The sequence below is a fragment of the Oncorhynchus masou genome, chromosome 23 (assembly GCF_036934945.1).
Source record: "Oncorhynchus masou masou isolate Uvic2021 chromosome 23, UVic_Omas_1.1, whole genome shotgun sequence".
NCBI classification, from domain to species: Eukaryota; Metazoa; Chordata; class Actinopteri; order Salmoniformes; family Salmonidae; genus Oncorhynchus; species Oncorhynchus masou.
The window spans coordinates 41,579,854-41,607,180 of record NC_088234.1 but is presented as its reverse complement, the minus strand read 5'-3'; the positions used below and the strand labels follow the sequence as shown (position 1 = coordinate 41,607,180).

At 41.8% G+C, this 27,327-nt stretch overlaps 1 protein-coding gene across 4 annotated transcripts; it reads right to left on the bottom strand.

Annotated features, from left to right (window-relative positions):
* Nucleotides 1-1,760: 1,760 nt before the first annotated feature.
* LOC135510853 (DNA-binding protein Ikaros-like) lies at nt 1,761-27,327 on the bottom strand. Of its 4 annotated transcripts, none has more exons than XM_064932142.1 (8): nt 27,172-27,327; nt 22,102-22,155; nt 21,810-21,932; nt 13,874-14,155; nt 11,407-11,574; nt 10,787-10,912; nt 5,352-5,486; nt 1,761-4,558 (listed from the first exon to the last, which is right to left on the bottom strand). In XM_064932142.1, the coding sequence occupies exons 1-8, from the start codon at nt 27,314-27,316 to the stop codon at nt 3,849-3,851; spliced, it is 1,743 nt and encodes a 580-aa protein (XP_064788214.1). In that variant the 5' UTR covers nt 27,317-27,327; the 3' UTR covers nt 1,761-3,848. The 4 variants fall into 4 exon arrangements, with proteins under 4 accessions (XP_064788214.1, XP_064788217.1, XP_064788215.1 ...); XM_064932145.1 differs by lacking the exon at nt 27,172-27,327 and adding an exon at nt 26,136-26,253; XM_064932143.1 differs by lacking the exon at nt 5,352-5,486 and having other exon boundaries at nt 27,172-27,326.

Here is a 27,327-nt window from a genome sequence, read left to right as displayed (position 1 = left end):
GGTCCTCTGAGCCCTGGCCCTAGCCTCATGCTCCACTGCCTCATCCTCAGTGTGCTAGCTAGCTAGTTGTCCACTCTCTTGTTATGTGTCCCCCTCTGGTCATGTATTTCACTCTTCTAGGTTATCTCTGTGCTATATGTAGCATTCACCCACATCTTCTCTCTGGCCTGGCATTCCTTTCTCTGGTCCTCTGTGTGTGAGCACCCCCCCAACCCCGGCAGTCATTCTGTCTGGTTCTGGGTGTTAGCATCCCCCCCCCTAACCCCGGCAGTCATTCTGTCTGGTTCTGTGTATTAGCATCCCCTCCCCCCAACCCCGGCAGTCATTCTGTCTGGTTCTGGGTCTTAGCATCCCCTCCCCCCAACCCCGGCAGTCATTCTGTCTGGTTCTGTGTGTTAGCATCCCCCCAACCCCGGCAGTCATTCTGGCTGGTTCTGTGTGTTAGCATCCCCCCCGGCAGTCATTCTGTCTGGTTCTGTGTGTTAGCATCCCCCTCCCCCCGGCAGTCATTCTGTCTGGTTCTGTGTGTTAGCATCCCCCCCAACCCCGGCAGTCATTCTGTCTGGTTCTGTGTGTTAGCACCCCCCCCCCCCACCCGGCAGTCATTCTGTTTGGTTCTGTGTGTTAGCATCCCCCCCCCGGCAGTCATTCTGTCTGGTCCTGTGTGTTAGCATCCCCCCCCCCAGCAGTCATTCTGTCTGGCTCTGTGTGTTAGCACCCCCCCCCGGCAGTCATTCTGTCTGGTCCTGTGTGTTAGCATCCCCCCCCGGCAGTCATTCTGTCTGGTTCTGTGTGTTAGCATCCCCCCCCCCCCCGGCAGTCATTCTGTCTGGTTCTGTGTGTTAGCATCCCTCCCCCCCGGCAGTCATTCTGTCTGGTTTTGTGTCTCTCAGGTGATCATGTCCAGTGTTCAGTGCCCTGCCTTGTAGATATTTTCCTGAATTCTGAGCCTTACTCCTCTATTGCTAGATCTTTTTGAACAACAGTAAATTACCTAATCAAATCCTCTGTCCTTCAAGCCCTAGTGTACCGCTTGGTGTTCATGTGGTTTCATTATATCATTCATCTATTTTAACCTGATAGTCAGGACCCTTTAGCAAGCCCATGTTGGAGTTAGAAGTCATGAAAAGTATCTTACGCGTAGTTTAAATACAGTAAGCATTCATTTATTCAGCATTAATTCAACTTGGCTGCAATGTTTTTGTGTTGAAAAAATATATATATATTTTCACCGGAAATATGAATGTCAATCATTCAGTCTTTTTTTCCGTGACAAGTAGAGGCTACATTTTGAATGACTGGCACGTTGTGAACTTAACGATTTAGGAACGTTTGAGAAAGTGCAATTACATTTCATATTTCTATAAATGTATTTATCCATTTGGTTATCATGGCAGTAATGAAAGTATTGAGAGGTTTGCTCACTCAAGTGTGTTGGGTCATGTACTGCACGTCTAGTTTTGCCTATAGGCTATTCTCAATGAGTGAAATGTACAGAGCAAACACACTTCTCTATTCCACGGTATATTGTCAGATCAATATTATTTGCTTTAAATGTATAAATGTACCAGATGTTTCACCATGATGATTCTGAATTGCTTTTAATAACTACAATTCATTTTCATTCAAATATCCACGTGTACAAATGGAATAGTGTGAAACGTTTGCTATGGACATGAGTCCAGCGGGAAAATACAATGCATACTCTATTTTACCTGCCACTGGTGAATCTTACTATGAACAAATACCAAATATCAGTATTATTTTGGGGTATGTAAAATATCCTTTATTGATATTTGCAAGCATGATATACAGTATGAGTAAAGTTACTTTAAAAGTTCAGATCAAATTGAGAGTAACATTTTCTCAAAAGCTGGGACAAAACTGAATACCATCCATACTTTATATCAAACAAAAATATATTTCAGTAAATAACACTCGAGTTCAGTCATTAATTTATTCAACTCAAATCCATCTATCACATTTGATTAATGGTAGGGAACGTTTGAACTGAACAAATCAAACATAGGAAACCCTAACACCAACTAATAAATTACAAAAAAGAAACACATGCATGTGTACACAGCATAAATAATGTATAAAAAACTTTATACCATGGCATTGTTGAATTCTCATTTCTGATTGGCTTGAAGGGCATTCTAGAGCGTGCATTATTTAAGCAATAAGGCCAGAGGGGGTGTGGTACAGTATTTGGCCAATATACCACGGCTAAGGGCTGTTCTTAAGCACGATGCAACACGGGGTGCCTGGATACAGCCCTTAGCCGTGGTACAGTATATTGACCATATACCACAAACCCCAGAGGTGCTTTATTGCTATTATAAGCTGGTTACCAACGTAATGAGAGCAGTAAATATAAATGTTTTGTCATACCCGTGGTATACAGACTGATATACCACAGCTGTCAGCCAATCAACATTCAAACCACCCAGTTTATAATTGCCTTTATAAACTGGGTGGTTCGAGCCCTGAATACTCATTGGCTGAAAGCCATGGTACATCACGGGTATGACCAAATATTTATTTTTACTGTTCTAATTATGTTGGTAACCAGTTTGTAATAGCAATAAGGCACCTTGGGGGTTGTGGTATATTGACCATATATAACACACAATTATTTTGTTATTGGTTAAATAATGCACGGTATATTACATATACTGCTTATGGATGTAGTTCATTCTATAGTTCATTCTTGCATGTTTGGTTTGAGCTCATTTTGAAAGCAAAAGTCAAATTGAAAACAATGTTGGTATTGTTGAATTCCCAATTTTCATAATAGCAAGCTAGGACTGATGGTTTGGTTAGATAAACAGGCATGGGCTCCTGAGTGGCACAGGGTCTAATTACAGACACCCTGGTTCGAATCCAGGCTGTATAACAACTGGCCATGATTTTGAGTTCCATAGGGCGGTGCACGATTGGCCCAGCGTCGTCTGGGTTTGGTCGGTGTAGGCAGTCATTGTAAATAAGAATTGGTTCTTAACTGACTTGCCTGGTTAAATTTTAAAAGTCTGTTTGTTTAGTTACCACAGCAACTACTGTAGTTATAGTAAAATCTACAGTGAATGTCGAACACATTTCTTCCTGCAAAGTAACACGTCTTGTGTCAAATGTGCTAAATTACAGCCATGGTATAAAAGAGATATTCAACTTGGTGCTCTATGCGTTCTCTGGATAATAATGCAACTCAGTGGAAGGTTTAGTTCCACTCCTCTGCCGCGTTGTGGAACACACCTTCCACATCTTTCATTATTTTCCATATAACGCATAGCATCTTGTTGATTATCCCTTACGTAAATGTCAAGCAATACCTTGCCATTTAAAAACCAACTTTGTTGTATGATTGTATTCTTTAGAATAAAATATACAGATATTTCTCCAGGTAGGCTATCAGATATTTCTCCAGGTAGGCTATCAGATATTTCTCCAGGTAGGCTATCAGATATTTCTCCAGGTAGGCTATCAGAAAACAGAGACATTTATTTAATGTATACAGACATCAAAGGGTAGATCAAAGACTTAAAACGATACCGTATGTGACACATGATACTTACTGCTGAAGCACAATCATTTTTTAAGTTGTTTGTTTTGTTCACTGAACAGTTATTTTACCACCTTTTGTTTTCTAAAAAGCAGATGGAGGAATCGTTTCCCTTTTCCTCCTGAACATGTGAAGTTAACATAAACTAGTCTTGTTCTTTGTTTTTCAAACATGCAATTTCTTGACAATGTATAAAAATTACCACTTTCAAATAGCAAGTGTGTGTGGGGGTATGTCTGTGTGAGCGTGTGTGTGTTTGTGTGGTAGTGTGTGTTCAGTGGGCCACTCAGTAGCAATGCTCCCCTCGGGTCATGTGTGAGGAAAACTCGTATCGGTCCTGACTGCGGTGGCCACAGAGGTTACACTCAAAGGGGTCTCGGAAGCCGTGGCAGCCCATGTGAATGGTGTACATCACGTGGTCTAGGAAGAGGATGCGGCAGTGTTCACAGCAATATGCCCTCAACTGCTCCCCCTCTCCACTCAGCACCTTGAACCCCTCCGAGGCCATCTCGATGCTGGCCCGCATGGCCTCGTACTGCCGCTGCTGTTCCTCCTTTGCCAGGGGCAGCACGCCATTACGTACCACAGGCGTGATGTGGTTGTTCAGGTAGATGAGGCCCGATGCCCCGCCACCTGCCCTCTCTTCATTGTTGCTCTCCGTGTCAGTGGAATCCTGGCCACTGTGGTTGGGGGAGCCGTCCCTCTCGCTGGAGGCTGATTTGGACTTGGCGAGCAGCAGCAAATTCTCAGCTGCGCTGTCCTTGGCTGACAGGCCATGGCCCCCCGCCCCTTGTCCCTCTGGAGGCAGCTTGTGGAGGGGGTACATGGAGCCAATGACCCCCACGTCAGAGGAGGTTGGGGAGGTCTGGATGAGAGGTCGCAGGGACTCGGCACCCAGGTAGCTGATGGCGCTGTTGATGGCCTGGTCGATGACATGAGGCTGCATCAGTTCCCCGGGGTTGCCCTCGAAGGAGAGGTCGGAGAGACGCTTCCCACCTGAGGATTAGAAAGGGAAAACAGATTAATTACCAATGTTACAATTCAAATATAAAATCCTCAGATCCCTTATATCAAACACTAATGTTTCTCTGTAGTTCTAGGGATCAAAGTTTTTTAGTTTTTATCTAACTAGGCAAGTCAGTTAAGAACAAATTCTTATTTTCAATGAAGGCCTAGGAACAGTGGGTTAACTGCCTTGATCAGGGACAGAACAACAGATTTTTATCTTGTCAGCTCAGGGATTTGATCTTGCAACCTTTCGGTTTCTAGTCCAATGCTCTAATCACTAGGCTACCTGCCACCCCAAAATGGTTTGGTCACAATTTTACTGATATTGATTGGTGATTCTCCTTATTTCGAGTTTTCAATTCTTTACATTGTTCTCCTTAGTGTCTCTTGGCTGATTACTTTGTTTTATTTGTTGTAATTTTTTACATGTTTTGTCAGCATATTTTTATTAATATATTTACTTAATTTAATTTAAGTAAGAGTCATCTTCAAATAAATGTATAATACACAAAGCGTTAAAATTGAATTCAATGGAAATATTATGTTTGATCAACTTAAATAAAGCTCAAACATTGTTCTAATGATAACAGATTCCAGGCACAAGGGTGATCATGCTGAATATGTGTTATTTTATTAAATAGCATATTCTGCAGCGCAATCGTGGCAAATCAGAATGCATCAAACTGAAATACGCAATTCTCACATTTGGAACCGAAGTCGTGTGCTTTGCAGTTAAAGCAATGTTTGTTGGTATACAAAGGAAGCAGACTATATCCCTTACCTACAAACTTCTGTGGCATAGTGCTCTTACGTTTGGCTACATTATTAGCTAGTCTTTCTAGCACCAAGACTCTCTCAGATCCCGTCTGGCTTAAGTCTTCCCTCTGCTCATTCTGGTTGCTTTCTTCCTTTACTACTGGAAAGCAAGACAGAAAATTAGGTTTCAGAATCAAAGTAGTAAAATCTGACCCGATCAAATGTAGGATTATTGTATAACAGGATCTTGCTAATATTGGCTTATGCATCCCTGAAAGTTGATTTCTTACAGGGCGCAATGATGAGGATGCTTTTATTGAGAGACAGTTGGTGTACAGTGCCTTCAGAAAGTATCTATCCCCCTTGACTTATTCTACGTTTTATTGTGTTACAGCCTGAATTCAAAATTGATTATAGCGATCTCACCCATCAACACAGAGTAACCCATAATGACAAAGTGATTTTTTTGCGAATGTATTGAAAATTAAATACAGAAATATCAAATTTACATACAGTTGAAGTCGGAAGTTTACATACACTTAGTTTGGAGCAAGTAAAACTTGTTTTTCAACCACTCCACAAATTTCTTGTTAACGAACTATAGTTTGGGCAAGTCGGAGAGGACATATACTTTTTGCATGACACAAGTAACTTTTCCAAAAATTCTTTACAGACATATTATGTATTTCAAGGCCTACTGACAAACTCAGTGCCTCTTTGCTTAACATCATGGGAAAATCAAAAGAAATCAGCTAAAACCTCAGAAAAAATTGTAGACCTCCACAAGTCTGGTTCATCCTTGTGAGCAATTTCCAAATGCCTGAAGGGACCATGTTCATCTGTACAAATAATAGTCTGCAAGAAAAACACCATGGGACCACGCAGCCGTCATACCGCTCAGGAAGGAGACGCGTTTTGTCTCCTAGAGATTAACTTAATTCGGTGCGAAAAGTGCAAATCAATCCCAGAACAACAGCAAAGGACCCTGTGAAGATGCTGGAGGAAACAGGCACAAAAGTAGTATCTATATCCACAGTAAAACAAGTCCTATATTGACATAACCTTAAAGGCCGCTCGGCAAGGAAGAAGCCACTGCTCCAAAACTGCCATAAAAACACCAGACTACAGTTTGTGAAAAAGTTGTGATCCTAACTGACCTAAGACAGGGAATTTTTACTAGGATTAAATGTCAGGAATTGCGAAAAACTGAGTTTAAATGTATTTGGCTAAGGTGTATGTAAACTTCCGATTTCAACTGGAAGTATTCACACCCTTGAGTCAACACATGTTAGAATCACATTTGGCAGCAATTACAGATTTGAGTCTTTCTGGGTCAGACTCTAAGAGCTTTGCACACCTGGTTCCTACAATATTTACAACTTAGAAAAATTCTTAAAGCTCACTCAAGTTGGTTGTTGATCATTGCTAGACAGACATTTTCAAGTCTTGCTGTAGATTTTCAAGCCGATTTAAGTCAAAACTAACTAGGTCACTCAGGAACATTCAATGTCACCTTGGTTAACAACTCCAGTGTATATTTGGCCTTGCGTTTTCGGTCATTGTCCTGCTGAAAGGTGAATTTGTCTCCCAGTGTCTGATGGAAAGCAGACTAATCCAGGTTTTCCTCTGGGATTTTGCCTGTGCTTAGCTCTTATTGGTTTATTTTCATCCTTAAAACCTCCCTTGCAGATGACAAGCATACCCATAACCTGATGCAGCCACCACAATGCTTGAACATTTGAAGAGTGATACTCAGTGATATAATATGTTGGATTTGCCCCAAATATAAAGCGTTGTATATTTAGGACATAAATTTAGGACATTTTTTTGTTTTACTTTAGTGCTTTATTGAAAACAAAATGCATGTTTTGGAGTATTTTTATTTTGTACAGGCTTCCATCTTTTCACTCTGTAATTTAGGTTAGTATTGTGGTGTAACTACAATGTTGTTAGTCCATCCTCTGTATTCTCCTATCAAATAAAATTTTATTGGTCGCATACACATATCTAGCAGATGTTATTGCGGGTGTAGCAAAATCTTGTGTTCCTAGATCCAAAAGTTCAGTAATATCTAATACACAACAATACACACAAATCTAAAAAGTAAGAGTATAAATATATATATATAGTACCAGTCAAAAGTTTGGATACACCTACTCATTCCAGGGTTGAGCTGCTCTTGCCATAATATGGACTTGTTCATTTACCAAATTCTGTATACCACCCATACCTTGTCACAACACAACTGATGAATTCCAAAAATTAACTTTTAACAAATCACACATGTTAATTGAAATGCATTCCAGGTGACTACCTCATGAAGCTGGTTTAGAGAATGCCAAGAGTGTGCAAAGCTGTCATCAAGGCAAAGGGTGGCCACTTTGAAGAATCTAAAATCTATATTTAGGTTTGTTTTTTTTGGTTAGTACACAACACTTTTTTGGTTAGTACATGATTCCATATGTGTCATTTCATAGTTTGATGTTTTCACTATTATTCTACAATGTATAAAATAGTAAAAATAAAGAAAACTCCCAGAATTAGTAAGTGTGTCCAAACTTTTGACTGGTACTGTATATACTGAATACATTTATTGCATTCGGAAAGTATTCAGACCCCTTCACTTTTTCCACATTTTGTTATGCTTCAGCTTCATCTAAAATTGATTAAATAAAAAAATCCTCATCAATCTACACACAATACCCCATAATGACAAAGGACATACCCCACAACAAAAAAACGGGAATACATTTACATAAGTATTCAGAACCTTTACTCAGTACTTTGTAGAAGCACTTTTGGCAGCGATTACAGCCTCAGGTTTTCTTGGTTATGACACTTCAAGCTTGGCACTCCTGTATTTGTCTCTGTACTGGCACCCCCCTGTATATATTGTTCTTTTTTACTGCTCCTCTTCAATTACTTGTTACTTTTATCTCTTATTCTTGTCCGTATTTTTTGAAACTGCATTGTCGGTTAGGGGCTCGTAAGGGGCTCGTCACTGTAATACCTGTTGTATTCTGCGCATGTGACTAATACAATTTGATTTGATTTGGGGAGTTTCACCCATTCTTCTCTTCAGATCCTCTCAAGCTCTGTCAGGTTGGATGGGGATGGTTGCTGCCTAGCTATTTTCAGGTCTCTCCAGAGATGTTCGATTGGGTTCAAGTTCGGGCTCTGGCTGGGCCCCTCAAGGACATTCAGAGACCTGTCCCCAAGCAACTCCTGCAATGTCTTGGCTGTGTGCTTAGGGTTGTTGTCCTGTTGGAAGACGAACCTTCGCTCCAGCCTGAGGTCCTGAGCGCTCTGGAACAGGTTTTCATCAAGGATCTCACTGTACTTTGCTCCATTCATCTTTCCCTCAATCCTGACTGGTCTCCCAGTCCCTACCGCTGAAAAACATCCCCACAGCATGATGCTGCCACCACCATGCTTCACCGTAGGGATGATGCCAAGTTTACTCCAGATATGACGCTTGGCATTCAGGTCAAAGAGTTCAATCTTGGTTTCACCGGACCAGAGCATCTTGTTTCTCATGGTATGGGAGTCCTTTGGGTGCTTTTTGGGAAACTCCAAACTGGCACGTCATGTGCCTTTTACTGAGGAGTGGCTTCCATCTATTCAATCTACCATAAAGGCCTGATTGGTGGAGTGCTGCAGAGATGGTTGTCCTTCTGGAAGGTTCTCCCCTCTCCACAGAAGAACTTTGTCAGAGTAACCATCAGGTTCTTGGTCAACTACATGACCAAGGCCCTTCTCCACTGATTGCTCAGTTTGGCCGTGCGGCGAGCTCTAGGAAGAGTCTGGTGGTTCCAAACTTCTTCCATTTAAGAATGATGGATGCCACTGTGTTCTTGGGACCTTCTATACTACAGACATTTTTTGGTACCCTTCCCTAGATCTGTGCCTTGACACAATCCTGTCTCAGAGCTCTACAGACAATTCGAACCTCAGACTTCGAACCTCATGGCTTGGTTTTTGTTCTGACATGCATTGTCAAATGTGGGACCTTATATAGACAGGTGTGTGTGCCTTTCCAAATCGTGTCCAATCAATTGAATCGACCACAGGTGGACTCCAATCAAGTTGTAGAAACATCTCAAGGATGATCAATGCAAACAGGATGCACCTGAGCTCAATTCCGAGGTCTCATAACAAAGGGTTTGAATATTTATGTAAATAAGGTATTTCTGTTTTTTATTTTTAATACATTTACAAAAATGTTTTAAAAAACGTTTTTCACTTTGTCATTATGGGGTATTGTTTGTAGATTGATGAGGAAAAACATTACTTTAATCAATTTTAGAATAAGGCTGTAATGTAAAAAAATTTGGAAAAAGTCAAGGGGTCTGAATACTTTTCGAATGCATTGTATATGTGTGTGTGATGGGATGTATAGATAATATGGACAGTATATGTATAGAATATGTCGAACTGTATATCTCAAGAATAGTATATCACAGCCATTAAATTCTGCAACTGTTTCAAAGGGACTATTGGCCCTAAGCGGTTTCCTTCTTCCCCAGCAACTGAGCTAGGAAGGATGCCTGTATCTTTGTAGCGACTGGGTGTATTGATACACCTTCCAAATGATTGGCTCAAGACATTTCAGCTTTTCATTTTTGATTAATTTGTAAACATTTCTAAAATGTCCACTTTGACATTATGGGGTATTGTGTGTAGGCCTGTGACACAAAATCTCAATTTAATCCATTTTAAATTCAGGCTGTAAAACAACAAAATGTGAAAAAATTCAAGGAGTGTGAATACTTTCTGAAGGCACACACTGACTAAGCAAAGGAGAGTGATAAACCTGTCTGATAATTTCTTCTTATAATAATACAAACCTCTGCTCTCTCGGCCCACTTCCTAATGTTGTCAGATCAGTAGGTTACATGTACATCCACCTTCAATGGATCATTTGTATAAGAGGTATTTTAACGTGAGCAAAAGCGACGTTCTCTCACTATATTTAACTTTAAGCCGTGTTCCACATTCAGGAAATTATTATTAGATTTAAGCAGAACTGTCCATTCATTTTTATTTATTTTTACAAAACACGAACTGAAAAAAATTACAAGGGAAAAGACGTCAGACTCTTATTTATGGTTCGTTCATTCACAGAATGAAGTAGTAAAACTAAAAGACCCTATCCGGCATCCAAGAAAATGTATTCTTTACTGAATTATTGTTATTTTTTCCCCCTTTTAGAATAACTGGGTTATGAGTCAACAGAAACAGCCAAAAGCCCTTGTCCAATGCATTATGGAAGCCTTACTGATAGAGATACAGCATTTATCGTGCAGATACATGTCATAAAATGTTGTCCTGACCTGCTCGGAGCATTGTTCTAATTGCAACATTGTTGGTTCATTAACGTTGCTACCAGAGAGAGTCCTGAGTCAACTACAGTGCACAGTAGGTCAACAGCGTGGGCGGAGGTGAGAGACAGACACTAACCTGTATAGATGCTGTTCTGCAGCCCCATACACTGGAGGTAGTTGTGGCACCGCTCCTTGTGTTCCTCCAGAGAGCTACGCTGCTTGTAGCTCCGCCCACAGTAGGCACACTTGTGGGGCTTTCCAACTGTAAGGTGTGACATTGCTAGAGCGGTGAGCACTGGCAGCAATGCATTGAGAGCGGTGTTCAAGTGCATGTGAGCAGTTCCATAGTACTGTCCATATTGTGGAGTGGTGTGTACTGTATGTTGTATTTTGAGTTATGACTGGGTTGTTTTTCACTCCCCAATACACCCAGGCACATGTTTCATTCACATGATAAATGTAATGGTTTTACAATCTTTTCTTTGCAGATGACAGATATGTCTCCCACTCCACAATAAGACAAGATATCCATCTCAGAGTACACTGCAGGTGTTCTCTCACAATTCCACCTGGTAATTACCATGGCTGTGTTAATTTGGCCCTAAATAGAAGAAAACTGACTGAAACAGGGAGGGACTACATTGACTTGTCCAATAAGAGAAATTCATTTTCTGTTGCAAAATGGTTTTAAAAATGCTAATGAACACAGCCCATTTCCACAGCACACTGACCACTTCTCCTACCCTCCTAACTCACCAGAGTGGGTGCGCAGGTGACCGCTGAGGGCATCTCTCCTGCGACAGGCGTAGTTGCACAGGTGACACTTGAAGGGCTTCTCTCCTGAGTGGAGCTTGATGTGGCGCAGCAGGTTGCCTTTCTGGGTGAAAGAAGCACCACACTGGCTGCACTGGAACGGACGTTCTCCTGAGGACACGAAACACCACACAGCATGCTGTGAGGGCCCTCACACAGGTACAGCTGCCACTCATCTACAGTATCAACACTTTCAATGTAATTGGCAGATTGCAAATGAGTGTTTGGATATTTTTCACTAACAAGCACACTTTTGTAATCTCACAAACACACAACCGGAGTATAGGCATCTGTAAGTTATGTAGGTGCTAACATTAAATAGGAACATTTTCAGCAAAATCTTGTGTTGTGAGCTCAGACACAAAATTACAATAATATAGCAAATTAGTATTTTATTTGTAAGAGTCGGCCTATATGAATGGAATTCTGTTTGTTTTAGATAAACGAGGGTTAATGCAGAGTGTTGACAGTGTAAGGTGAATGTATGAATGGGCTTTCTTTTTTGTCATCCTACAGCATGAGATGGACCAATTTGTAGTTTGCATCAGTTTATCAACCATTGGGAGTTTCTAGTTTGCTTTGAGATACACCAATGTCAGCTCAGCTCAACGCGAACAGATACTCCTCAGACAATAATAGGCTAGGTATAAAAGCCATTGTCTGAATTTTTCTATGTGGATGCAGGAACTAAAGCATCCCAAATAGCGCCATGGATGTGGATGTGAATTCGGGGTCACTGTACTAAAAGAATCCCCAGTACTTGAACACAGTGGATGATGGAGGAACTCGGAGCACAACCCAATCAACCAGCCTAGGAGGGTTTGAAAGCGGAGTGACACTCCATTTCTCCGTGCTCTCCCTGGCCCTGCACCTCAGAGCCGAGTACCACTCTGATCGAACAAGAGCCTTTCCGACTAAGGCTGCCAGTTTCGTAATGCACCAGTGCCTGGGTCAATTTGATCTGAAAATCTCATTTTTTTCCTCCTCTTCTTTGGCTCTAAAATAAGAGCGGCCCATCACAATGCAAATTCAAGCTAATTTGAATAAAGCGAAGGAAACACTTTGTGTTGAGAGCCAGTCTTCCTGATCAGTGGTTCTGGAATAAACCAATATCCATCCTCTCCGTGTGTTGTGGCATTCTGTGAGAAGGTTTTAATATGGCTTTTTTTTTCTCAAAAGGCCCCCATAAAATAAGACTCACCAGTGAAGCAGCAAAAATATAGAAAAAAGGAAACTCATTAAAAATGCATTTCAGGAGCAGACTCACCACAGAATATTTTCTATTTAAATAGGAGGCACTTCATTATATATTTTATTATACGTTTTTTTGCATTTACATTTAGTCTAGTGTTCCTTTCTTCCATTTTGGGTTTCATTAGTTTCTAAAGCTTGGCAGTTAAGTGCCTTTTTAAAAAGTGTTCCCCCCCACTGGTTTGGGTTCATTTCAATAGAATATCAATTTTGAATTTTGAAAAAGTTGTAATACTTGCATAATTGCCACTTTGTGGAGATTCCTTTTCATTGCTGCTGATATCCTGTTTTTCAACTGTGATTTAAGGTCATGTTTAGGGACTATATTCATCTTACTTTTTTATTTTATCACACAACAAATAGACCGACCACAAGCATTTTCTCTCTTATAATAATTTAAAAGGACACTCAGAGAATGAGTCACCCAAATGTCACCCATACAGAATATTTAGATACTACACATGACACATGACGTACTTAACTAATACTTCCATATTTTACTCTAAAACTCCTGTTGCCAACATTACAGACCAATATATTGACTATAGCACAGTAACTATGTGAAAATACACCTCTGAAACCCATTGGACCACTATAAACCAATGAAAGCTCTATATTATCCACATCAACTAAATGGAATTGATCTCCTCATGTTAAGCTCCTCCATCATCAATTAACTCCTATTGGTTAAGCAATAACTTTTACCAAATGAGTATTCAACTGCTTCATTGCACCTCACTTACTGAGAAAGTACATGGTAACAGTTAGCACCTCCAGGTCCTTATTTTACAGAATTCAACACAATCGGTGGATACCTAGCACTGTAGCATGGTATCCTACTTAGTGGTGCTTAGCTCTCCAAAATACAAAAACATACTTATTAGGTGATAAGCATGTAATTCATTTCTGTAAAATAGTGTGAAAACCCAATGAATTGTGTTGTAGCCTATGCTTTGCGGACAACTTTGGAGTAAAACTTTTGAGCAAAGATTTACCCTAACGGTGCTCTGTCTACTGCTCTCAGTGTCTGAAGTGAAGATAAAGACACAGAATCCATCTCAGCTTCTCCACTCCACATACACATGATCTCTCTCTGTAAGGCTACCTACCAGTGAGCGTGGGTGCAAAGTAAGGGCGATGGGTATCGCAGATGGCTTACCAGTGTGGCTTCGCTTGTGCACCATCAGCACATTGGGGCCAATGCAAACTATCCCACAGATATCACACTTGAGCTTCCCGTTGGGCAGGCGAATACCCCCGGCCGAGGAGTAGGGGCCCTTGCTGTCGGGGCCGCCTGCATGGGAGCCGTTCACTTTGGCCCCCGAGGCATCGAGCACGCGCAAGTCTTCCGCACACTCTTCCTCCTCCTCGCCATTCATCATCATGTCAAAGGCGAGCCCATTCTCCTCGTCACTGCGAGCCTCAACTTTAATGTTACAGGCTGGAAAAGAGGGCAGTGGGCCACTGTTTAGAATAGGAGCATGTTTCTGGGGGACTATAGCCTACATTACTGTGTAGAAATATGAGTACATTACTATGTTACTATTGGAGTACATGTATATCTTTGACTGTATGGGTCAATATGTGACTATTCGTTTAAGGGCATGTGTCTGTTTCTCCCTCTACTTGAATGGTTGTTTTAGTCTATGAATATGTATCTGTGATGGTAGGCCTCACCTCCAATGACCTTACTGATAGCAAAAGTTAATTTCAGAGTGAGAGCATGTAAATCAGCACTTTCTGTGCAGCTATCCTCAATTCAACTTGATTGGCTGAGCACACTAGGGCAAAACCTTGAAACAAATTTGGTGAACTCATGCAGTGGGTTCTTGTGATCAGTGCTCCAGATCAATCATAACAGATGGATAATATATATATATAATTTATTTTTACTTTTTGCTAAAGGAAATAGGGAAACTCATACTGCATCTCTCATCATCACACACTGTGAAAATGACAGCAAGATAAACAGGAAACAGAGACACAGGAAGTTGTGTGAAACGAGGGATGGCAGCGGTGTAAACTAGTCCAACAAACTACGGTAAACAATCACACAAACACTAACACTCGCACACCAAACAATTAAGGGAGAAATAATAAATGTAACACAAGTCAGTGATAATCCAAAAACGCTTGCATTCTAAGTGTAACACCATCAATGTTTGGTTTATAGATATAACTAACTGGGCACAGTTCAACATCTAGTTTTGATTTACATTTGGTTTAATTGTCAACTAACATGAATTCACTGTGAAATCAACAAAGAAATTCACCATGTCATTGGATTTAGGTTAAAAGTTGGGTGAAAAAAATATGAAATGCCCTTACGCTGCTAACATTTTGCGAATTCAATTCGTTTCCCACAATTGATTCAATATCCTCACGTTCAATTTTTTTGTTGAAATGATGTGGAAACAACATTGATTCAACCAGTTTTTTTGTCCAGTGGGAACTGTTCTTTTCACTAACTTTGTAACCAGACTATGGCATGACAATCCATTTGCACAAATATTTTGTTTAACCATAATTTAATCAACATCTATCATCTCAATAAGCACAACTATAAAAAAGTAGCAGATGTAAAGGAAATGTGATGACAGGCATCTGATTGAGTATTGGAGGGATATCAGGTCAAGTGACTGGTTCCTCAATTTGTTGGACTTTACTTTTAACCACTTAAAGCCTCGACAATCCCTCAACTATTAGCCTGTGATTTGCATGTCATGATGGTTGATTTCCTCATGTGTCTAACTTGTTTGTACACCCGAAGAGGAAGGAGTGGAAATAATGAAATATAGGAATCTATAGGGAAATAGAAGAAGCTTCAGACACAGGGCCTACCTAACTGAAATACCAATCATTATGGTGAAGTGACAGAAAGGGAAGCACAGACAAGGAATTGTAAAACAGTGTAACTGAAACCGTCTTTTGTGGGGACTCTTGTTTTCACTGACACTCCTAGGGAACAAGCTCCCGTAGTGCACGATTCATCCAGTGAGATAGGAAAGGCAACTTGGGTGAACTCTTTTGGACTTTTTTTGTTGCTCTCAGATGATACTTCAGCATTAACTGAATACCATCTTGGTGATACTGGATAAAATCAGCCTTTGGGTATACAGTACTATGCTAACTACTCAAATAATACACTTAAGCGCCACCTTGGTGATAGTGGACAGACCAAAGACCAGAATAACTTGAGAATTAGTTACGTTATGCTAACTGCTGAAATACTCTAGGTCCAGGGCAGCCTTGTGAGAAAAAAAACTGCTCCTCCCTCACCACACAACATTTTGTCTGTTTGCCTGTTGCGACTTTTCTTTGTGAGTGGACACATAGACCACGACATGTCTTTCTGTCGAGCAGGCGAGATGAAGGAAACACAAACCATATGCCTATAGAAATTGCACATCCGGCACAAAGGAAGTTAGCTAGATGAAAGCAGAAAAGGCACAGATTACTACTGACATAGAGAGAACACCTGATAACTGATAACCTTAAAGAGCATATTATCACTGACCACAGGTGCTGAGTTAAGGCCTGCATCTCCCCAAGCATGTTAGACCTACTGGTCAGCCAGAATCATAGACCTGAGGATTACTGGGTTGTTTGGCTACAACATGAACACAACCATTTTCTTTTTAAACGTCTATGTGATTACGGTAATGAGAGTGAAAAAAGATTTCACTCACAGAAAGTGCTCTTGTTGCAGTGGTGTTACCCTTTAGAATCTCACTGAGACTTTCAGTTGCCTTTTGGTTCAATATTATTCATAGTAAAAAACGGATCGTTCATTCGACTTAAATGTCTGGCGTTGAAATCGAGAGTCGGATCTAGTGATTCACTGTTGTTGGTTTATTGCTCTACCTCTTTGTTTGGTCCTTTCCTGTGAGATTTGACACTTGCTTCCCAAAACGAGTAAATCAGGATGTGTGACAAGCATGATATAAAGTACAAGCCCTTCTTCCCATCCCCAATTTAGTCACAACTTCCCCATATATCCATGAGAAGCTGCAGCACAGCAGCAGTCGTTCCCTCGGCCTTGCCGATGTCAATGCTGTCTAGCTCAGCTATGAAGAGGTGGGTTAAAGAGGGGCCAGAATGACAACATGAGCGTTGGTGTCAACCACTGAAACAGAAGAATCTTCCACAGAGACCTTATGTGACAAAACCCTAGGCTTATTTACTTTGCTTGGAAGTAAAAAAAAAAATCAAATAAATAAAAAGTTTAACTAAAGACATCATTTTCAACATTGTAGGCTACCATATACTTAGTGACAGCTCCAGTGTCATTGATTGGACTCACAGGTACAAAAGAGACCACCCACTGAAACGCACAATCTACTCTGACAGAACTAGCAACAACAAAAAAAGGAAACACAAGTAACTGATAACAAGCCATTGATGATGGCTCAGTTATGCAGTGTGGAAGTTAAAAAGAGCCTGTTGGAGGTTTCTGCAACGGAGCTGCTTTTCTCAGTGTCTGATGAAAATAGCCCAGTGTGTGCTAACTCCGCTGTGGGACCAACCACATGTGTGTAAATCCACGTAGACGCCATACTGAACACAATTCCATTGGGTGTGTCGGTTTCGAGAAGGAGCCCCAAAAACAAAGTGTACTTTTCCCCACTCTTTCGAAACTCTAACCTAGCATTTTCGGGAACTCAAAAGCTTACCACTTCAGTCTGAAATAGACAGGATTGTAGTGAAAACTGGACAGACCTAATTACTCATACCTACTGAAAGAGAAATTGTGTCACCGGACAGACATACTGTGACATGTCATTTGCGACCCCGATTCAGGAAACTAGGTGTCTGTGTGACTGTACTGACAAAAAATATTTTCAGACAATTTCATTCAGTAAGGCAACCTTTTGTGACAATGTGTCTTGTCCTTCCCACACAAGGGAAATCCTTTTGGGGCTTTTTGAATCGTATGATGAAGGCTGTGTAGGATGAAACTAGAGAAGCTGTGTAGGACAAACCTACAATATGTTAGCATTGAAAAGTGAATGGAAAACTGCAACAAACAACCTGGCTTTGAGATATTGAGCTTCCGTTATAGTTGCAGCCTCCTTGTCTCAGTTACACAGTCCTGCTTGCGTCCTGTACTTCAGGCCAATAGCCTTTGTACCACATGATCCTAACAGATAATAATAACTCCCTGATGCATTTGGGGTTTATCAGAGAGCCAGTGATGCATTGCATAGATACAGCATAACAGCCACTTCCTCTCACAGTGGTGATTAGATCTTTAGGGAGTGCAGAGCAACACATACGCAAAAACACTTACACTCACCCACACTCGAAGACAAACACTTACAAACAAACAAACACACACACACACAAACACACAAACACACAAACACACAAACACACAAACACACACACACACACACACACGCACACACGCACACACGCACACACGCACACACGCACACACGCACACACACACACACACACACACACACACACACACACACACACACACACACACACACACACACGGTGTTGTCTATGTTTCTGCAGACCTCTCTCCTGATTCAGGACCTCTTCCTGTGTTTCAAAATACTATAAGACCAGATAAAGAGGTTAGGAATCATACAACACATCCTTAAAAAACTAACTCGCTAAAGAAGACACTATAACATTTTATTTCTGATGGAATATGGAATAATGTCTGTAAGCACATTCCCGAATTGATTGACAATTGTCATTCATTTTTCTTAGGCATGTAAAAAATGTTGACTGTCTGACTGAAATCCCTATGGCATGGTCCCCATTGTGCATCAGTGAATATTTTAGTCATTTGAGCAGTTTTCCCTAGTTATGTCAAATCTGGGCGAGTGAAATGACTAATCATAGGCTCAACCACAAAGACAGTCATATGGAGAAAGAACAGCCTGACTGGACTGAACCTATGGCCTCCTCTTCCAGCGCTAGCTCAACTGCAAACTTGCACAAAGCCCTAAAAAAGGAGCATTTATGATAAACAAAATAAGTATAGTCCATGTGATGCTTCAGAAAGTCAATCAATTGGTGGCTCATGGATAAACCTTGGAACTGCAGCTGCAGGAGGTGAAAGCCTCAAAATATTTTACGATAATTTCACCTCAATGCTGACAGACGTTGTCACATTGACTAAGTGACTTTTAATGAGGATAAATGTGCACTTCATGGTGAGCAGGGCAGTTACAATAGATTCCTGGCGCATGTCGTAAACTATGGCATGCTGGCGAGGGTTGGAGTTCCTTATGTGTGCTGCTGAGTTAAAAGCTTGACAGTTGAAGTGAAAGTGGTGAGTGTGTTTGCAGGTGCGCTGGCTGTGTGGTGGTGAGATGCACTGGTGATGTGCAATGCTGATCTCCGATCTTGGCTCTGCTCCTGAAGTCTTTATCTCCTGGAGTGTTGAAACTGCCTGATGGCAAGTTCTTCTTAGGAAACTCTTGCACATCCTATTTCAGTTTCCTCTGCTCCGACATGTTGTTTCTGACTAAATGCAGCCTCGACGCACAAGGGTAAACTACACCACACAGCTATCTGGAGCTAATATGAAAGGACGTTCCATTTCTACACCACAAATTATAGTAACACTTATCGTGTACTCTAGTTATCACAACCACGAACACGTCCCATAAACCTACCATAGATATTGGTTGTATGAGATGCTGTACTTTTACTTATACAACATGATATGGGGGGGGGGTTCACAGATGTTCTCATGAAGCAAAAAATTAGAATTTCAAAACTTCATCTGGTAAATGCTGCCTGGTGTCCCCTGACATGCCAGTCATGTCCCGAGTTTCAATTAACTTGTAGATCAGATAATGGTATTCCCTGGCTTAATTTAGTTACATCCTCATATCAAGGCCACATTAGCCATTCCTTAAGGTTTTGCACATCATGTGACGGATGAGAGAAATGTCCAACCGTTCCTGCCAATGACCTAAATGCATCAAGACGACATGTTCAAAAGGACTAAGCTCGATTAAGCGCTAGATTGCAGCTAATGAGTGGAACTAAGGGATTTGTTGTTCATGTGCTAACTACTGGTTGGGATACCGTTACAAAATAGTTATTTTACTAACAGAAAATAGTTAAGTTACCGACACATTTGTTTTTATGAAATGTAGTTTTGGTTTATTTCACCGTTAAAAAAATAAGGGGGTGGAACTTTTGCTGTTGTATATATCTAGTGCAGGCAGCTGTAACAGGCATGTATTATTGTAGATGTACTCATCCCTGACCGCTGGCTACGTCCCTTCCGTCTTCAAGAGAGCGAGAGTTGCACCCCTTCTGAAGAAACCTACACTCGATCCCTCCGATGTCAACAACTACAGACCAGTATCCCTTCTTTCTTTTCTCTCCAAAACTCTTGAACGTGCCGTCCTTGGCCAGCTCTCCCTCTATCTCTCTCAGAATGACCTTCTTGATCCAAATCAGTCAGGTTTCAAGACTAGTCATTCAACTGAGACTGCTCTTCTCTGCATCACGGAGGCGCTCCGCACTGCTAAAGCTAACTCTCTCTCCTCTGCTCTCATCCTTCTAGACCTATCGGCTGCCTTCGATACTGTGAACCATCAGATCCTCCTCTCCACCCTCTCCGAGTTGGGCATCTCCGGCGCGGCCCACGCTTGGATTGCGTCCTACCTGACAGGTCGCTCCTACCAGGTGGCGTGGCGAGAATCTGTCTCCTCGCCACGCGCTCTCACCACTGGTGTCCCCCAGGGCTCTGTTCTAGGCCCTCTCCTATTCTCGCTATACACCAAGTCACTTGGCTCTGTCATAACCTCACATGGTCTCTCCTATCATTGCTATGCAGACGACACACAATTAATCTTCTCCTTTCCCCCTTCTGATGACCAGGTGGCGAATCGCATCTCTGCATGTCTGGCAGACATATCAGTGTGGATGACGGATCACCACCTCAAGCTGAACCTCGGCAAGACGGAGCTGCTCTTCCTCCCGGGGAAGGACTGCCCGTTCCATGACCTCGCCATCACGGTTGACAACTCCATTGTGTCCTCCTCCCAGAGCGCTAAGAACCTTGGCGTGATCCTGGACAACACCCTGTCGTTCTCAACCAACATCATGGCGGTGGCCCGTTCCTGTAGGTTCATGCTCTACAACATCCGCAGAGTACGACCCTGCCTCACACAGGAAGCGGCGCAGGTCCTAATCCAGGCACTTGTCATCTCCCGTCTGGATTACTGCAACTCGCTGTTGGCTGGGCTCCCTGCCTGTGCCATTAAACCCCTACAACTCATCCAGAACGCCGCAGCCCGTCTGGTGTTCAACCTTCCCAAGTTCTCTCACGTCACCCCGCTCCTCCGCTCTCTCCACTGGCTTCCAGTTGAAGCTCGCATCCGCTACAAGACCATGGTGCTTGCCTACGGAGCTGTGAGGGGAACGGCACCGCAGTACCTCCAGGCTCTGATCAGGCCCTACACCCAAGCAAGGGCACTGCGTTCATCCACCTCTGGCCTGCTCGCCTCCCTACCATTGAGGAAGTACAGTTCCCGCTCAGCCCAGTCAAAACTGTTCGCTGCTCTGGCCCCCAATGGTGGAACAAACTCCCTCACGACGCCAGGACAGCGGAGTCAATCACCACCTTCCGGAGACACCTGAAACCCCACCTCTTCAAGGACTACCTAGGATAGGATAAGTAATCCTTCTCACCCCCCCCCCCCTTAATGACTTAGATGCACTATTGTAAAGTGGCTGTTCCACTGGATGTCAGAAGGTGAATTCACCAATTTGTAAGTCGCTCTGGATAAGAGCGTCTGCTAAATGACTTAAATGTAATGTAAATGTAAATGATGTATTCATCATATGGCATTTATTAATATATTATGATAATTGCTCTTTTTAAATCATTTCATTTTCATTATGAGTAGTATGGACCATACTACTGCTTTTGTCCTTGTGACGGTATACATATTTCTGAAGTTCCTATGGAAACTGCTAGGTTTTGGGGCACACGGGTGAAGGTTTGATAGCTATACTGGTCTAGGTGTAATAACTGGTTATAGGCCTACTGATGTGGGAGTGGCACATTTAAACATATGTGGCACAGACTTATAGGAACTGTCACTCACCCATGCCTCCTTTGTCACCCCTATTGTTGTGCTGCAAATTGGAGCTGGCAGACAGGTCCTCTGGGACGGGCATGGCCTCGTCTTGGTCCTCAGACACATCATTGGGAGGGGGGCTGTCCCTGCCTGCATGGGTAAACACCAGAAAACACCCATTAGTCACCAGAACATGGTTCGTTATTGCTCATATGGTAGAACTGTAATCATCTATAATCCATTTTATGTACTGTGAATTGTGCCACTCGGCTTGGGCTCTGTGCAACTCACTCTGAGGTCTGAAAACAGTGGCTTTTACCTGGCGTCTGAGACATCTCCTGTGCCTCCTCCGTCTCCATTCGGTGCAGGTACTCTAATGGGATAGAGAGAGACAGAGATGTAGATGTGTTTCAATTGTATCAACGGCACAGCAGGGCTGAAAAAGACAACATTATAAAAAGCCACAACTGACGAAAGCTATGACCTCTCTCTTTACAACTCTGTCACCCTGGCAAGATCCCTTTTGTCACACCAAAAGACACACCGCTGTCCCATTACATTACAACGAATTACAGACATTTTCATTACATGTCTGACAGAGAGGATGGGCTGGGAGAGTGGCTTGGCCCTGCATGACGGGCTATGGTGATGAGGAGCTTTCAGACCACATTTGTTATTTATTGTTAATTTCCTGCCACCTAATCATCCAAAAACGCATACTGACTGCCGCAAAATTAAGCAGAAAATTCAGTGGCCCAAGGTCACTGAGGATACGGCTGTTTGTCGTGCCCAGCTGATCGACGCTCATGTTCACTCTAATTTACTGAGCATGCACCGCTGAGCGCGCCACTACCCGAGCAAAGACGTGTGCGAGAGGTGCAACCATCAGAAACAAAGAGAGAGGAGAGAGAGAAAGATAATAAAGAGAGGGACCCCGAGAGAGAGATAGAGACAGAGATGGAGAGAGGGGGGATACAGAGATAGAGAGGGGAGGGAACCAAGAAGGACAGGGAGTGTATCAGAGAGCGAAAGTAAAGAGAGAGAACCAGAGGACAGAGAGAGAGATAGAGGAAGGAGAAGGCCAAGGGGCACCAAAGTAAGTTTCTTTCGCACAAGAGGAGGGAATTTAGTGAAGAAGAGCACATCCCCTGGCCAGGGGCCTGCTGCATATCTGAGGAGTCACCAGTGCGCGTGGCCCCATTAATAATGCATCCGCCTCAAGCCTGCAGCAGATGGGCACAACAGCCTCAGCCTCGGCTCCGCCACTTCAAGAAGGCCCTTGGTGGAGCCGCTTTCCCGGCCCAGCCAGCCACACAGGGAGAAGTGAAGCTCCCTAAAATAGCGAAGCGAGCCCGAGGGAGAAGGGGAACCTAGGCCTTCCTGTTTTACTGACAGATGGCTCCACACATTTGGAACAAATAGTGGGAAGCCACCAAGCAGCCCCTGCTGCGGTCGCAACGCCCAATGTTCAGCGGACAGGCGAGTCAAGTCAGAGGTTCGACAACCCACGAACACCCAGGACCCAAGTGGGGGAGGTGGTGGTGGGTTGGGGAGGGGGTAGGAAGGGCAGGGGTCATTGGTGCAGAAGATGCTGGCGCAGCGAGCACAGTGGGTGTTGCATGCTGGTGTGTCGATACAGGACTAGGAGGCTCTGCCGCCACCATCATTCTTTAGCATCTGGAGTTTGGAGGTCGGGAGGGGGTGGTAATTCTCATGTGCCTTTTTTTCTGGGCGGATGGTGCGAAGGGAAATACTGATCGTGTTGGTGGGGGACTTTCACAGAAGTGAGAAATGCATTCCCATATTTAACCACAACACAGTTGTTAAGGCATTCAGGAAGCTGTATATTCACCCAAAGTAACACTGTTATTACTCTTAGTTAAGCTAGATTACATTTTTTTAATATATATATATATTTTATCATCGTTTTGTTTCCTGGTTCATTATAAACCACAGGTGTTTGTGACAAAACCCAATTAGTTGGATATCTTAATGATATGTTATGTTGTAGTTCTTTTCTTGTTGACAATTCTCAATATATTTTGTGTTTTGTGGATGGTTTCATTCAGACATTATTTCAGAATGACACCACCTTAGTCAAATATGACAAAACAAGGCACTAAGGGCAACACCTGCTTTCTGAAAGTGTCATGGCAGTGGTTCTGAGTGCGCTCAGTAAGGGGAGGAGAGGCAGGATGAGGGCTGTGGGTTCACAACACCCCCAGTCCTAACTCAAGGGAGTGTGTGTGTGTGTGTGTGTGTGTGTGTGTGTGTGTGTGTGTGTGTGTGTGTGTGTGTGTGTGTGTGTGTGTGTGTGTGTGTGTGTGTGTGTGTGTGTGTGTGTGTGTGTGTGTGTGTGTGTGTGTGTGGGATGGATGGCGGGTGGGGTGGAAGGGCTGTGCAGAGCAGGGTGCGAACACACGACAGGGAGCAGGGTGGAGACTGAAACAGTCAAACCGTTAAACAGACAAAGTGCACAACAACAGCAAACTTTGGATACTGGGAGGAAGTAAAAACCGACTGACAGGATTTTATAATGTAAACTATAATTTGGCAACACATATTTCTCCTTAAATGTCAGGAATATCAACATAAAACATATGTGAATAATATGGGGTCTATATGAATGAATAAAACAGTCATATGAAAATCAATACAATCTGAGGGGTGATATAGAACATTAGGCTAAGTTTCTAATAACTTTTTTTCAAAGTAAAGTCAAACAAGAATTATATCATATCAGGTATCATTATTGAAAAGTTTTTTTCCCCCTCAAGCTATTGTAAGTATATGCTGCTTCTGTGAGAAGTGTGATTAAAGACGGTACTCGAAAATCATAATTTGTTTCTCCAGAAAATCATTAATTTGGACAACAAATTAAGAACAGTGACTGTTGTTTCTAATTTATCCCCCAAAATAATGTAATCAACTTGATTCATTACATATATTTTGATACTGAGATGTAAAAATGAATATTAATGACTTTTTGTGTATTGAGACCCACCTCTTTCATTCCAGTGTGAAACAAAACAGTATTTGTGCCACAACTCACTCATGCCTTAGCAACGACCCACCTGTGGGTCCCAAACCACCATTTGGGGAACCATGCCCTACTACATTATACCACGTAACATAACACTCAAAACAGTCATCGTTTTCATTTTTTTTAATCTGAAAATTATAGAGAGAATAGTCATTAGCAATTAATGAAACGTGCAGCCATAAATTGAAAGATGATAATCGTACTAAGCTGATGTTTTGGCACCTATTGTGGGTTAGAGGGGCTACAGTATAGGGGCATTGAAAGGAATTTCCTTACTGTCCTCATTTGCATCTGACACACTTCATTACACCGGTATTCAGTGAGAATCATTTTAAATACAGCCTTTCTTTCTCTGTCTCCTTCCTCATTATGCTAATAACAAGGATGCTGATGTGTCCACAAACGTGTATTTGCAGCATTCCAACCCTCCTCAATAGGAAGAAGCAGATACATCAAATGTCATTGTGCTATGGGGTGGGTTGCAATTCATTGCTTAATTTACCAATAGTAATTGAAATATATCATGTTTTTTTCTTGAGGGTGAGTCCATTTGTACAGGTTGCTGTGTTTTTAATTTTGGATTCGTTTTTAAAATGAACGTTTCATTCAAAAAATAACTCATCACATTCCTACCATAATAAGGCCCATCGCCCAAGTTTTCACATTGTTTTCTCATCTTTTCCGTAGAACAGAAACCTTTGAGGTGGCAGTGGTTTGCTTGAAAAGAGCAAACCTTGCTATCAAATTGAAATGCAAGTGTTTGGCTGCCCTATATATATATATAAAAAGGTGAGTAGCCTAACCTTGTCAATGTCAATACTGAATGAGGAGGTAGGCTATGCTGCCCTATAAAGGCAAAACGCAGTAACTACGAATTTGGTCATAAATGTTGAGTTGTTCAGAAATGGCCAAGGGTGTTTTCTGATTCATGTGGTGTATAGTTTCCTGACACTAGAACAAGCCAGTTGATTAAAATATATCATGGAACTGCTGTCTGTCTAGACATAAAAAGATTTTGAAATCAGATTTGCAGTAGAAAATAAATAAAAAAACGTAGTTACTGCGTTTGGCCTTTGTAGGGCAGTTTGGACTGTCAACAAAATGGAAATACTATTGTTAACAACAAATTAAAATTAAGTTAAAACAAGATCAACATTGCTTTTGAAGTTTTGTGAGGACAATCTAGACAATGCAGTAATGAAAATATGATATCTTATTATTCCATATTAACCAAATTAATTAGCCGACTTGAGTAGGATTTTTCATTGTTTATGGTTATAGTTCTACATAACAATAATAAAATATCATACGTGTTGAAGCTTGTAAAATGTTGTCCCAGCGCACAAATGTGTGAGGAAAGTTTTGTGGAGTTGTTTCCCCATTATTTCTCTTACAATTAATATTCTATGGTGTTCTTGTTGATGTCAGTTTCACAACATGTTAACAGTAGGCTATACTTGAGCCCTGCCCACCAATACTATCAACACACATGTCAGGTTCGGATCAGATCAACCAATAATTCAGACCGTCTTGGCTATCTTGAAAAGGAATTTTGAAGTGTGTGTCTTTTTCATGTAACTTTGAAAAGGGTATAGAAACAGATTACGTTTTTCATACTCTCGGCAACGCAGTTATAGCCTATTTCCTGTCGCTTTCATTGAGGACTGTTCAGATCAATTTTATACATGCTATTTAAATTGACTTGGTTTCATTTGTAATAATGGAAAGTGAACTTCTGAAATAAGAACTCCAGCTTGAATGTCATGATGTAAAATGGTTGGTAGACTTCAGATATTCATTCTGGATGCGCACAGTTGCAACAGGTGGCAATCTGGCACGAAAAGTGAAACGAGTCTATAGAAAACTTTGAAACCAAGGAAATGTATTTTTTTTTTTGTTTTTATGTTTAGCCTAATTCTAATAGGCTTAATTGTCAATGACAAGACATATAGCCTACTGCTTCGATATGGTTAAGATAATTGTGAGCAATTCCTGTGATCTCCTAAAATTTGTTTGGGAAAGGAGGAAAATATTCCATTATTCCATTATTTTCCAAAGAAAATACATTCGATATTAATTATAATGCGTATCAAAATTGTATAACATTCATGTAACATTAAAATGTTCCTTAATTTAGTCAACTCGGTTACATTCACCACTCGCGTCACAGGATTTCAGACGCTCACACTCACGCACCTGCCCCAGACGTCAGGACAATGTTTTCCAATCTGTTTAACATAGCTCATTTTTTAAAGAGTAACGATATTTCATTTCTTACCATTTAGAAATACGAATAAATACTTTAAATGACATTGAACTTAACAAGCATCGTGAAAGTTACTCTACCTGCTATTCCTTGAGTTTGCAATATGAAGTTCTTCCAACTCCCCCCCGCTCCATGTGCAGAAGTTCGAAGCGCCGCGGCAGCCCCATGGAACTCTGCCCTCGGTCCCTCCCCTCTCCACTGTACTTCCTCTTTCCAGCCTAACATTTCTATGTTTC